Genomic DNA, 14,563 nt, shown 5'->3' with positions numbered 1-14,563 from the left:
GAAAGGAGATCCCTCCTCAGAGGAATTTGCCAAGGAGGGGCTGTCGCCTCGTCCTCCCTGACCTTGCACAGTGTCTGTGCGAGAAGGCTCACTGGGGGAAACGTGTATTTACGTAGGCCCCGAGGCCAGCTGCACGCCAGTGCATCAGTGCCGAGGGTCCGCTCGGCCAGGGAGTAAAACAACTGGCAATGGGACGTGTCTGGGGAGGCAAACAGGTCTACCTGAGCGTCCCCAAAGCGTCTCCAAATCAGCTGGACTGTCTCGGGGTGGAGTCGCCATTCTCCCGGAAGGGCAGGCTGATGTGAGACCTCGTCGGCTGCACGATTGAGCTCACCTGGGACATGAACGGCGCGAAGCGACCTCCAGAGGAGGAGATAGCGGGCGAGTTGCGACATGCGACTGGAGCGTAGACCACCTTGGTGGTTGATGTACGCAACGGTCGCAGTGTTGTCCGTACGGACCAGTACATGCTTGTCGTGCAACAGCGATTTGAAGCGGCGCAGAGCGAGCCATACTGCTTGCAACTCGAGCCAGTTGATATGCCACTGCAGTTGGGGCCCCGACCAGAGCCCCGCAGCTGCATTCCCATTGCACATGGCACCCCAGCCCCTGGTGGAGGCATCTGTTGACACAACAACATGCCTGGATACTTGCCCTAGGGGCACCCCCGTCCGAAGAAAGGCAGGATCTGACCACAGGCTGAAAGTCTGACGGCAGAACGGGGTGGCTGAAACCCGGTATGTGCCGTGTCGCCATGCCCATCTCGGGACCCGGTCGTGAAGCCAACTCTGAAGCGGTCTCATATGAAGCAACCCGAGCGGCGTATGCCCCAGGAGCCTCTGAAACTGTTTCAGTGGAACCGCCGTCTTGCTCTGGAAGGACCCCAGGCAGTTCAGCATCGACTGGGCACGCTCTACTGAGAGACGTGCTGAGAGGTCGACTGAGTCCAGCTCCATGCCGAGAGAAGAGATCCTCTGCACCGGGGAGAGTTTGCTCTTTTCCCAGTTGACCCGAAGCCCCAACCGGCTGAGGTGACTGAGCACCGTCGAGATAGTTGAGAATGCGAATGCCCGCCTCCCCCAATGGAACGAGGGCTGCCTCCACGACCTTGGTGAAGACACGATGCGACAGGGATAGCCCGAAGGGGAGGACCTTGTACTGATACGCTCACCCTTCGAACGCAAAGCGGAGAAACGGTCTGTGTCGAGGGAGAATCGAGACATGAAAGTACGCGTCCTTGAGGTCGATCGCTGCGAACCAATTGAAAGGACGGACGCATTGAAAGATGCATTTCTGCATCAACATTCTGAAAGGGAGCTTGTGAAGGGCCCGGTTCAGTACGCGCATGTTCAGGATTGGTCGTAACCCACCACCTTTCTTGGGTACGATGAAGTATGGGCTGTAGAAACCTGACCTCATCTCGGCTGGAGGGACAGGCTATATCACGTCCCTCGCCAGCAGGACCGCGATCTCTGCACGCAAGACAGGAGCATCCCTGTCCAGCACAGAGGTAAACCGAATGCCCCTGAACTTAGGAGGACGCCGGGCAAACTGAATCGCGTAGCCGAGTCTGATGGTTCTCAAGAGCCAGCGAGACGGCCTGGGGAGCGCTAACCAGGCCCCCAGCGACCGAACAAGCGGAACCAGGTGCAGCGCAGCCGAATCCTCATCTCCAGAGCCTAGTTCGCCCTCCGATGCAGCGATCGACATCCTGTCATCCGCCTGTGCTCCGCACAAGATGCTGGACCCCGCCCTGTCTGAGGACACAGCACACTCGTCCGGGAACACCAGGTGGTACGACATGCCAGAGGAATGAGAGTACTCGACGGGGAAGCTCTCACCGTGATCCTCAGGTCTCCCTGACCATGAACCGAAGTAGCCCTCCGACCGGAGGAGCTAGAGCGGGGCATGGCAAGGGGGATACCCCCCGTTTAATGAGGAGGTATCTAGACTGCAACGTCGCGATGGTCATGTTCCCGCACTGAGAACATGACTCATCCATGAGCGCTGCTTCAGCATGCTGTAAGCCCAGGCACGAGACGCAGCGATCATGACCATCAGATGAAGCCAGGAAGCGACCACATCCAGAAACGCACAAGCAGGAAGCCATCTTTAAAAAGACGCCCGTCGCTCATGAAGCTCTTTTAGAAATTGTCTCTTTTTTGAGAAGGAAAAACACTCTTTTAGAGAGAGCGCTGAAGCGCCCAGGGGAGGTCGCGGCGAGACCGCAGAATGGCAGCTGCAGCTCGCCGAGGTTTCAGCAGCCTGGATGGCAACCCCCGCTGACACGCCGTAACACCAACGCCAGCTGTTTCTTCCAAACACTCGTGGAGATTCGTCCAGAGAAGGCTCGGCTCCGAAGCGAAAAGCTGATGTGCGTTTGCATGCGCTATCCTTTTATACCCGCGGGGCGGGGTGCGCGTGGCGAATCACGCACGCCAACTGTCATTGGCTTGTTTAGTTTACACTCGAAGGTGATTGGGCTCTCGGGCGAGATCCCAATTCGTCAGTCACGACTGACGTAATGTAGAACGTGACTGACTGAAAGGGAACTAGAATTTCTAGACTGTAGTTTGTCATATTTAGATGCGTCCATACATATTTATGCCCTCAACAAGTTATTTTGTTGAAGTGTGTGAGTAGTAACGTTTTTGTGGTAGAATTCGGCCTCCGAAAACACCAGAGCTTTTATGAATGGCACTGAATTTCATAAAAGCTTTGGGATCGCTAAACCCAATTTTTCCCCACACTCAATCACTTTGTCAAAGTATTGAATGTGTGTGGCTCTGTGAGTGTGTTATGTTATTTTTGGCTTATTCCTTTGTGAGTTTATATTTCCTTCTCTCCCTTTCTTTGCCTCTCTCTCTCACTCTGTCCTGGGTTGGTAATTGTCTCTTTTGTCTGTTTAAGTTCAGTCTTCTGAATAGGAGAGGGAGGACAACTCTGAACCACTCCTGCTCTTAAAACCCTTAGGGCAGGCTCAAGAGTGTGTGTTTGCTGAACTACATTAAGTCTTAATGGCCACTCTTGAGGATGAGACACAGTGGCTGTCACTCACGCCACAGGAGCTTTTGTCTCCCAAACTCCAGCTAAAAGACGACGTAGAGGAGCATTAATCTGATCATCTTGCTAATGTATGAATCCTGCCTTCCACCAGCACTGCCAGAATGTTCCTGTGATCTTTATTTCCGGCTTAAAGTCAACATGAAACACCATTCGCAACCCATTTTACCCATTGTGGCATGACATATTTCAGAGTAATACAGGTTGTTCAAGGTTTTTATCCTTTGCGAATTGATTGGATTGTAAAAAGTGGACATTAAATGGGAGGGTTTGTCAGTTAGGAGATCTTGGTGACATCAGCTAAAAATTAAAGTTGTTTCAGAGGAAAGTTTACAGGGATAAGCATTTTTTTTGGGGATAACTTTAACAAATGACTCACAAATAGTTTAAAAATTAATAGTATGTCATAATTTACTAACCATCCAAACCTGACAGAGTTTCTTCCTTCAGTAAATGGAAGAAAAAAAAAGTAAACCAAAGCAACATTATTCAGAGCACAATAAAATGGTTCATACGAACCACATTGTGTGTTTGTATATATTCCAAGTCTTCTGAAGTCATTTGGAAGCATTGTGTGAGAAACATACTGAATTTTGTGTAGTGTTCATTAAACATCTTGACATCTCTTTTAGCTAATCTTGGTACATTCATAAGAAAAGTAGCAATACTTGATTCATGAACAAATACTTTTTTTGAGTCAGATCTCTCAGAATCTGTTGGAGGATAGTTCACTCAAATATGAAAATTCTGTCATTAATTACTCACCCTCATGTCGTTCCAAACCCGTAAAACCTTTGTTAATCTTCAGAACACAAATTAAGATATTTTTTTATAAAATCCGAGAGCTTTCTGACGCTGCATAGACAGCAACGCAACTGACACATTCGAGGCCCAGAAAGGTAGCAAGGACATCATTAAAATAGTCCATGTGACATCAGTGATTCAACCATAATTTTATGAAGCTATGAGAATACAAAGAAAACAAAAATAACTACTTTAATTTTCATTTTTGGGTGAACTATCCCTTTATTCCAGTTAAATTGGTCTAAATGATTCATTCATGAAATGGACAAATCAGATTTTTGAGTTCAAAACCAAATTTGGTCACTCCGAGCTAACAAAGTTTCAGACTTTGAATAAAATTTGCAAGTTGTATGGATCAATTTTATGGTGTTTTACATCCCTCTCAAAGCTTGAAAGAAAAATCTGTTGGTTTGAAACTACATTAAAGTAAATAATGAAACATTTTCATTTTTGGGTGAAGTATCCCTGTAAGACCAATATATAAAAAATATAAACCGATTTGTTATTTCAGGTTTATTTTATTGGAGAGATGAAAATCTATTTTTTTACATCTCAAACATGAAGAGACTTCTATTGAAGTCAGCACACACACACACACACACACAAACAAACCACTCAGGCTCTCGTTAATATGTAACCGATCAACCGATGATAGTTTGGCGTTCTGCGCCCCTCTAAAACAAACAGCGCTCGTTGAACCGCACCGTGCCACTCTGATGAATCACTAGTCGTCCTCCTCTCCCAAACTTCAAAGTAGACTTATTGGGAAAGTCTCTGGGAAAGGAATTGATTTGATTGAGCCGAGCGGGTCACGGCAGGTCCCCTTGCGTCCTGCAGGCTGCTGTGATTAACCCAGATAGTGTGTTATTGCACTGGGTCAGGTTTGGTGGTGTGATTTGCTTTAGGTGTGTGTCTGTCTTCTCTACTGATCTATACACACTGACAGCAGGCTGACAACCTGTCCTCTTCAACGCCACTGCCGGAGTCTCAGGGGAAGTGAGTGTGTGTGTGTGTGTGTTGTTTCATGTGTATGGATATACTAATTTGCACTTACTACAGTTGTTCCAAAGAAAGAACCATCTACAGTACATACTTGATGTATATTCCAAACCACAGTGTGAATATCAAATGATACACAGTTAATATTACAACAATAATGCAATCACAATACTATAATGCAATACAATACATAACTTGTACAATACTGCACATGGGCTGGTATACATATAATATATAGAGAACAAAATATGTTTATATTTATGAATATACATATACAGTATGAATACTGTATTCTGTAACACTGAATTAGACCTTACTCATATTTGTAGATGCAAGATCACAAGTTACATGTTAAATGAAGTTAAAAGTTTGGACATACTTGTCTGAATTTGCCTCACAAAAATGCTTAGGGCCAGATTTACTAAACAGGGCAAATTAGCACGAGAGCGCAATTCCGAAACAGCACTGATGGGCGTGGAAATTTCTGTGGGTAATATACTGGCAAAGCGCAAATTACTTTTTTAGGGCGTTAAATAATGGCGCAAATACCAGTAATTTGATGAGCGCAAACGTTAGTAAATCTCGTTGTGTGATTAATTTTAATACTCTCCTCCCGTAAATTTTGCGTCTGAAAGGGAAACTCCTACAAATGCATATTCAATACGGTCAGGCACAAAAATAACTGTCCACGCCTTTTCAGCGCTAATTTGTCACTGCGCGTCTAGTAAATCCTGCTAGTACAATTTTAACGCCAAAAGATGGTTTGCGCTGGTGCACGATGTTAGTAAAACTGGCCTATAAATTCCTGAAATGTTTTGTAGACAAATGTAAATGTTTCTGACTGTTTATTAATGTCTTTATAAACTAATTATATATTAATTAATATAACAGTAATGTATAAATATATATTCATTTTATTTTATATATGATTTTTATAAATTATATTTAAAATATTTGTTTTGGGCTTTTTTGTCATTCCATATTTCCATTTGTGTTATTTCATAGATTGATAACTGTTATTCTTTAATGTGGAAAAAAGTTATGAGTTATGAGTATGTCCAAACTTTTGACTTGTAGTACATGCTCACATGTTTTTACAATACTTTTTGTTGTAGTATTTCTTTATCTCTTATCCTTAATCAGTTGATATACATATTTGATCAAGATATTTATAAATAGTGAACAGAGTACTGTTTAAAATAGATAATAATAATAACAAATAATAGATTAATTAATTAAAGCAATGGTATTTAGTCAAGTAATGATGTTTTGTGGCATCGCATTAAAATCCATTAAAACAGGACTGAATGTGTTTACATACATTTCTCATGCATACATTTAATTTATTCATTTAATTTATTTATTTTTGGCACAGGCAAATATCTAGAAAGAGGTGAATTGCGAGAGCAATATTTACAAAGAAAAACAATGTAAGTGAAAGCACCAATTGAAAGTTGTGAATAAAAAAAGAAACTACAATTCTTAAAAAAAAAATGATATTGGACAAACTCAGCCCAAGCTTGGATTAGCACTCTTGATTGTAAAACATTTCTGAAGTACTGGCTTGAAACAGAGCAAATTCAGTTTAAATTACTGTAGATGGGACATGCTGGAGTGCAATTTGGATATTAGTTAGAACCAAGTAAATTCAATTGCTTTCTAAAGTGGAATTCAAATTAATGTGCTCATAATTGTGCATCTGTTGGCAATCTGTTAGCAAAAGTGAGCTGAATTTTTGGTTATTTTTGGGCTGAATTTTCATTAAATTGGACCTGAGCATGTGCCTTCCTGGTTGGGTGTAAATGCTTCACTAATGAAGGTAAAACTGTCCTGCAGCTCGAGCTATTTGCAGAATTCATAGGTCATTACACTTCTGGGTTCTAGACAGTTTCATGAATGCTCTGCCCATGCTACAACATGGGCTGTAGCCTGTATCCAAATATGTATATTTCCCTTCTATACAAGTTGAAAAACAATACATTAAAAGAGTATTATGTCAGAATTCACCGTATTCATAAAATAGTCTGCAAAAAGTACCCAGATGACCTACTATTTCGACAACATTCTGAAGTATGATACTTAACTATCACATGAAGCCACAGGAGAGGATTTGTATGGAGGTGTATGTAGGTCACATGACAATGACAACATGGTGAATATAGTACGTCCAAATTAAATTCATACTACACACATTCATACTACATAGAACAGTTATTACTTTTTCAAAGTACCTACTTAGTGAGCACGTTATTTCGAAAGCAGTTCACTCAAGAAATTGGTCTAAGAAGAATGTGTCTTTCAAACCACACAAAAATATTGTTAGCTGTCAGGTATCATCATGGGAATGTAACACGAAGGTTTGTACCGGTTCCCATAGAAAAGACACCCTATGACACGGCAGCTGGTGGTTAACCTCAGTTGGCTAGATACTATGTGGTAGTTTCTCGATTCTGGTGTATCATGAGCTGTAATAGCATAACATGATTTCCTGTATCCTCCCAGCTACTCATTGTTTCTACAATCAGATGAGCATTTTCTCCCTGTAGATTCCATTAGATTGGGAAACCAACCGTAGTACATGTTACTTTATTAAGATAATTAATAGGAGAAATGTGAAAGTTAGTTCATCTTTACGCCAAAGTTTTTCAGGCTTGATCTCAAACCCTGACCTGAAATCAGCCTTTAAATTTCTGTTGTAATGGACTACGGTTGGTGGTCATTAGGTCAAATGCCCGTCCTAGATCCAATCAAACCTGCACTACATTGTTTCACTTACCCCCCGAAGAATTTCCTGAAAAGTTTTGCAACCGCCATCAAAATACCTAAGTGCACTTTAGTTGGGAATTTTACAAATGAGAGAATGACAGTGGACTGATGGTTTGATGTGAACCATACATTCAGTTTCAATTACTGTTAATTGATGTAGGGGAGTTTGCAGCACGGCTACATTTACACATTGCAGACAAAAGGAAGGAGAAATGAGAGGGTGATGTGTGTTAGATGGGCGTGGACGTGTAGGAGAGGAGAATTCCAGGAATCTGTTCGTGGTTGTGCATTACTGTAGCATGTGCATCTGTCCACTTAGAGCTAAATCAGCAACTCCAGCATATTCCCAACAACAGGAGTCCACAAACATTCTTGTCCAAAAAAAGACAAGATGAACATTCAGAAACACAGTGGCTTGAAAGAAGCACAGTCTCGCATATACTGTCTATTCAGATGACCTTGTATATAGTAGAGATCTAGCATAAGTTGTAAAAATGAAATATGTTTGTTATTAAATTGCAAAGGTTAAATGTAAAAGAAGACATTGTGGCAGACAAGTGAATCATTTAATAAAAATACCAAACAGTGAATTTAGAAGTCTAAAGATGCAGTCACATTTACTGTTGTTCGGGAATTTTTGAAGGTGAAATCCAGTCATGTTTCAGTAATTTTGCGTGAAGGTGAATTGAATTAGGTTCAGTTGGTCATGTCGGTTCGCTGAGTTGTCCAACAGAAAGCTGCTTGCTAATGCAGACCAACATCTGCATCTATTGCGGCATGTCTTGCGGCATGAGCACCATTTCTTAGAATGCAGTGTCAAGATAAGAAGTTTGAAAGGCTTTAAAAATGTATCTTGAGGTGCAACTTGCTAAGAAAAAATTCCTTACTGCAGAATTACATAAGGCATTTTTTCCTAAATAATCACATTGAATTAACATTAAATTGACAGTTCTGATTATTATACATCAAAGCTATGTGGTTCTAAACATTAAAGACAAATCATTCCTCAAAATGTCACATTTGTCCCTCTACGTTCTATAATTGGTGTAAATATTTCACCTTTCTCTGAACCTTTGCCTCTGCTGCTCTTGGTTTCTGTCATGAAGCATGGTTACGGTCTATTTTGTGTATATCCTGTATGAACTTTTGCACAGATTCTGGCAAGTAGCCTGACAACGTCCGCCATCATTTAAAAGCCTCTTCTTTCCTATTTCTTTATCTCTCACTTGCACACACACACACATGCGGCTATCCCTTACGTGTGCACATGGGTGGATGGAGAGGACCAAAAAAACAGAGCGAGAGAGGCCAAACCCTAACCCCACTCCGGTCTCTTTATCTCTTCCCTCCTCTCCCTCTCTGGTTCTAAATGAAGGCTGTGTGTGCCCCTTGCCCCTTTCCCCTCCTCCTCCTCCTCCTCCTCCTCCTCTCTCTCTGCTGCTGTGTGGAAGATGGCCGCTGGTCTGAGAGTAGGTGGGTGAGACTCATTTCCTGTGCTCCTCAGGGCCTCGTTGCTCCAATGGCAGCAGCAGCTCCCACCATCCAGGAGCCCTGTTTGGTAGCAAACACGGGGCATCTACATCTCCTCCATCTACTCTTCCTCCTCTTCCTCTTCTACTGCTGCCGCCGCCATCCGTGTCACGGCCCCCAGGGGCCCTCGGTATGCCACAGTCTGGGGGCCCCCCAGACAAGCTCTATGCGGAATGGGCCCTGAAGGCCTCACCCACTGAGGTAAGTCCAACAAACACCCAATAGGCCACTTATCCTTCAGCTTTGTGTGTCTCTTGATATATAGCTCCTCTTTAAGAATCTGTCGGAATGTTGTGGATGATTTGTTGCCTTTTTGCATTGCCTGCTCTGTTCCTGCATGTTCTCTTTTTCTGTTAATTCATGTTTCTGCTTTTTCTTCCTTTCTGTGAGAAAAATAAAGGCCTGTGTGCAGGGATTTCCACATATTCCAAAGATTTCCACACATTTGGATCACTTGATAGTCAAAATTCACACCTGACCAGAACCAATCAAATCATTCATAACACATTTTACCATATTCCACAGAATTCTGCCAATTTTCCCTCAAAATAAGAGTACAAAAAGTTCAGGACGTCTATTGTCCACTGTGAACCCTGTGCATTTGTCATTCTGATGAATATAATGATGACTTCCGCAGCTAAGGATCTTCGGAAAAGAGGGGGATCCAGGTGGCGGTAGAAATCAATAGTAATGCACGATGCAGAGGGGCAGGGTGGGTTTTTGTTTTCTTGAGTGAGAGCAGGAAATTGCATTCTCCCTGTGTGTGCTGAGGTGGCATTTGGTTTCGCAGGACCTCCCCCCCAAGAAGTTGTACCATCTCTGTGGACAAGCCATCTGTTTGCTTAAACCATAATGTGTCACTCTTACGCAAGAGAGGGCGGACCGAGAATGAGGGGGATGGGTCGCACCTATACACGTACAAGCTGCAGGACCCCCCCCCCCCCCAATCTGATCTGCAACCCTCCACCTCCCAAACACACACCTCGCCTCATGGACAATACTTAATATCCTCTTGTGTCCCAAAAGTCTTTTCTTTGTCTCCACCTGTTGGATATGCTGTTGAGAAACCCAAACTGAATAAAAATAATAGACAAACCAATAAAACTTTACGCAAGTATGTAAACGTCAGTAAAATAAGATACATTGACTTTGCCAGACTTTTAAAGAGAATATATCTTGAACTAAAGTTTTCTTACCCTACTGGTTATATATATATATATATATATACACGCCTATATATAATAGAAAAATTATCAATTTACTACATAGATACGAATATATACACAAAAGCAAAATTGCTCAAGAGTAAGAGAATTTAGATTTTTCTTACCCTACTAGCAAAGACTTACATTAAAAATAGAAAGTATCTTATTATGAATATGTTTTACCATTAATTAGCAAAAAAATACTAATTAAAATATATTTTTTTAATTAAATACATTATTTATGTTTAAATTCTATTTATTTTTTGCATTAAAGGCCAAGTCAACTTTTTTGCATGCTATCTTTTGCATCTCAGGTTTTGTTGCTTCAACTGTTTTGCAGCCAACTGTTTCTTTGCTTTTCTTTTTTCTTCAAGGGTCCCGTCTATCTCTTCTGTTTCTAGTGCGTATGTTTGTGTGTTTTACCTTATGAACTTGCATGCCTCAGGAGTACACATCTCAATACAGACCTGTGCTCAGAAGTACACAAGTGTTGATGTGCATGTGTGTGTATTCTTACAGGAGGAAATGCAAGACGACGACAATAGTCCAAATAACAATGCAGGTACTCGTGGCGTCTATGACGCCGATGGCCCGCCACATGACTGCCTGTTATTTTTCACATACATAAGCCGATATCCTGGCGTTAGTTTTCACCTCTCTCTCTCCCTCCCTCCCTCTCCCTCTCAGGGCTGGAGCGTGTCCAGGTTCCTGTAGAGGAAGATCAGATGGTGGAGGAGAAGCATGGAGTGTGTGTGGCGGAGGTGCAGGGCGGAGGGCCGGGCTGGCGGCAGGAGCTTGCCTGCTCTCTGTGTAAGCAACTGTTTAGCAGCCTGCTTCAACTGAGACAGCACGAATACAGCCACACGCTCTCGCTCATGGCCCTCTCGCTGGACTGCCTCGACCACCATCGCCCCCTAGTGGTCCCGTCTCCTCTCAACCCTCTGCCAGCGCGCTACCATTGCTCGCAGTGTCCCGCCAGCTTCACCCTCAAGTCCAACGCTGACCGCCATGAGAAGACCATCCACCTCAAACGGAAGCTGATGCAGTGCATGTACTGCCTCAAGCACTTCCGCGACCGAACGGACCTGAACCGCCACCTGTCGTCCGTGCATTCCAGCGAGCGCATCTACACGTGTCCCGCTTGCTCCCGAACCTTCAGCACGCAGAAAAACCTGGCTACCCATGGCAAGGTCTGCTGTCAGTCGGGAATCTCTGCCACCGAGCAGCTGTGGAACCTGCATGGCTTAAAGGAAGATGACCATATCCGTATAGTCGATTGATTCTCCAAACCAGCAACATTTATTACTTCATTACAAAGGGAATGTGATACAAACTTCAGGTCATCCCAAATCAAGCCTTCCCCAACTTTTGGCCACGGCACTGTTGACATTTCTACACTTCGTTTTACTGTACATCAGATTTGTATGTTCTTCAAATACCTAAACCGTCAGGTTTTTTTATGACTACTGCATATGGCTGCTGAGGCACAAATGCTATGCAAAATAAAGACATTTTATGTCATTTCTCTTGTCGCATATAGAGCTGTCTGCTTTTTGTACCACGCAGGATTTTATTCAAGGTTTTACTGAAGACTGGAGTACATAGAGATCTCGGTGCATTGGATGCCAATGCTTTTTCATTCTGGGTGGCTTCACACCCCTCTCTTTACCAGCGAACTAATCTAATTATGCTTAGATGGACTCAGGCGCAGGGGTCTCTGTAGCTCACCGAGTAGTGAATGCAGCTGTTAAACCTGTGCACAATGCTGCCCTCTGCAGGAGAATCTCTCTCTCTTGTATTCTACACTTGAGTGTGACAAAATGATTAGGGATGAGGAAGATTAGGCAATGTCCTAAATCTTTCAGCAAGCTACGTTGTCTTCAAATGTATGTGTGTGTGTGTGTGTGTGTGTGTGTGTGTGTGTGTGTGAGAGTGCATCAAATCATTTCAGTAATTAGCTTGTCTCGGCTCTCACCCATGCTGACCATAAATCGCACTGATAAAGGAGATGTGAGAGGAAAAGACCTTTAAAGTTGTGACCGGTCCTTGTGTGACCTCACACTAGCCTCCAAACCTGACTGTAACAGCCAGTAGAAAAGTAAAAGAGGATTGAAGGTGTTTCTGGACCCCTGCTAGCAGAAATGGATCTAAATTATAGTTGTGTTTTTATATGTCTAATGTTAAATCTCATGGAGTTCCTATTTTTGGGTTATTGTTGAAGATGGAAGTGTCAAAAGTGAATTAAGATCTTTTTTAATCTTGAAAGTTAGCTGTGTGGTTGAGTGGTCAGACCACAAAAGTATTAACAAGCAGTCTACACTTGTAGTAATACCTGGAGGAGACGTTATGTTAATTGCGATTTTCACACAACATATGTCATACAGTTATGACAAGTTCATTAGTGTATCAGTGGGTGCTTACACACTAGAGGAAAATCTGATGGAGCGTTCGGTGGATAAGGCATGTGTTAGATCCATTTTGAGAGTGTGGAAGAGGTTGAAATCGAGTGAAAATACAGCGAATGGATTTCTGAAACTCGACTCACCTCTCTTACGAATCTCTGCTATTGGTCAACAAATGCATGTCGGTGCACACTGCAACAGAAGTAGTCAGCGTTTTCGCAACTTTCAAGTGTTATTCTTTTGTCCTCTTTGAAATGAGTGGATTTGCAATGTTTTAGTAAATCAGTTGTGGCAGAAACTGTGACTGTGTCGGCATTCTTACCGACACAGCAGTGAAAAAAAAGTGGATTGTCACACTAGAACCACCTAAAATTACCCATAAGTCTTATACCCAAGTATGCAAAAGGCCTCTTCTTTTCACAGTTTTTTCTCTCAGAAAATATGTTTGTCTGGTGTTTTTGTAAAGATCTTGAAGGCTTCAAAGACTTTTTTGCATAGACTATCCAATCTGTGTATCATATGTAAAGCTTTGTTGTGTCAAACAAAATATCTGCTTGGAACAATTTCCAAGTTTCAGAATGAAAGCGTGACAGTTATCTTTCAAACTGTTAAGTGTGTTGCTGCACTGAATGTTGGGTGAATTATGAAAGGAATCACTGTTTATCGCCTATGCAAAGAGAGAGAGAGAGAGAGAGAGAGAGAGGGAGAGAGGGAGAGAGATTTGCACTGAAGTTTTCAAGGACTTAGCACTTTCTCCTCAGGAAACGAAAGGACTGATGCACTGATATTGTCTGAAGAGGTTTAAATGGTGGGTGTAAAAACGCATCAGAAATCTCAGTCACAGCTGTTTTGAATTGCACTATTTTTTATGACTGAAATGAAAAAAAAAAACTTTAGATTAAACCACAGATTTCTGTAAATTATGTATTTTGGAACAGTACTATTGTGTAACTGGTTGGATGTGATTTTTTTTAGACAATAAATTTTGACAAAGCATCATGAAAACTGTGGTCATTTTATTTTACAAATAATAAAAATAAATTGAACCTGTTATGAAAAAAAATCACCAGCGACAGATTTTTAGTACTACAGTTTTGTTTGGATAGTCACAAGGGGTTTATTTGCTACTTTAAATTTAAGCTTGTTGTCATATATCAGATCTGAGCATCAGCTGTTTAAAAAGTGATTATCAATTCCATGGCAGCTGTTCAGATTCTGAAGTAGTAAATGTGAAACGTGTTGGTTTTGCCATTTCAGCAGCACATGCTCATCAGGTCTTTCATGTGTATGGATTATTAGTTAACCTGGGCTTCAGGTTTGTTCTTACCTAAATGGTGCTCATCCGCTTATTAGCTGAGCCAGTCTAGACCAATGCCTAATGAGATTACAGTCATCACAGTATGAATAACACAAAGCACATTCCCCTGTCTGAATCTTTTACTAACAGAAGACTGAAAAATTAGAACAAGTTTGGGTTGATAATTTGTGCAGCAATTGTTCTGCAAACAATAGGAAGCTATGCTATGCTGCGTTGTGGGTTTTTCATCTTTCTTTGTTGAATTTGAGCAGTAAAATCTGTTTCGGTGCTGTGGTTGCTAAGGAAACTGTCTTTTGGGGCTGCTTTTGGTAGCTAAGGGCAGGTGAGTCAGGGAGAGTATCCCTCTTGCAGTTTGTCAGTGCTTTGGCTATCTTCTGCCACTAGATGACACAGTAAAAGGATAGGAGGGATTGGACAGGAAATACAGTAACTGATGTGAAAGTAGCAGTAATAATAATAATAATATGACAAACAGT

The 14,563-nt window shown here is 42.4% G+C and overlaps 1 protein-coding gene across 2 annotated transcripts in view; it reads left to right on the top strand.

Moving 5' to 3' along the window:
• The window catches only part of LOC107601343 (zinc finger and BTB domain-containing protein 46-like), a 77,995-nt gene extending 64,217 nt beyond the window's left edge, over nt 1-13,778 (top strand). For both annotated transcript variants that reach the window (XM_016293503.1, XM_016293501.1), the window contains exons 4-6: nt 9,137-9,363; nt 10,887-10,929; nt 11,055-13,778. In XM_016293503.1, the coding sequence (XP_016148989.1) occupies nt 9,137-9,363; nt 10,887-10,929; nt 11,055-11,647 (863 nt within the window). In that variant the 3' untranslated portion in view covers nt 11,648-13,778. The remainder of the gene's footprint in view (nt 1-9,136; nt 9,364-10,886; nt 10,930-11,054) is intronic.
• The last annotated feature ends 785 nt before the right edge of the window (nt 13,779-14,563 follow it).

This window comes from Sinocyclocheilus grahami, unplaced genomic scaffold, assembly GCF_001515645.1.
Source record: "Sinocyclocheilus grahami isolate Dianchi unplaced genomic scaffold, SAMN03320097.WGS_v1.1 scaffold303.1, whole genome shotgun sequence".
NCBI lineage: Eukaryota > Metazoa > Chordata > Actinopteri > Cypriniformes > Cyprinidae > Sinocyclocheilus > Sinocyclocheilus grahami.
Note: the sequence above shows the minus strand (reverse complement) of the source record. Positions and strands in the feature narration are given on the sequence as shown.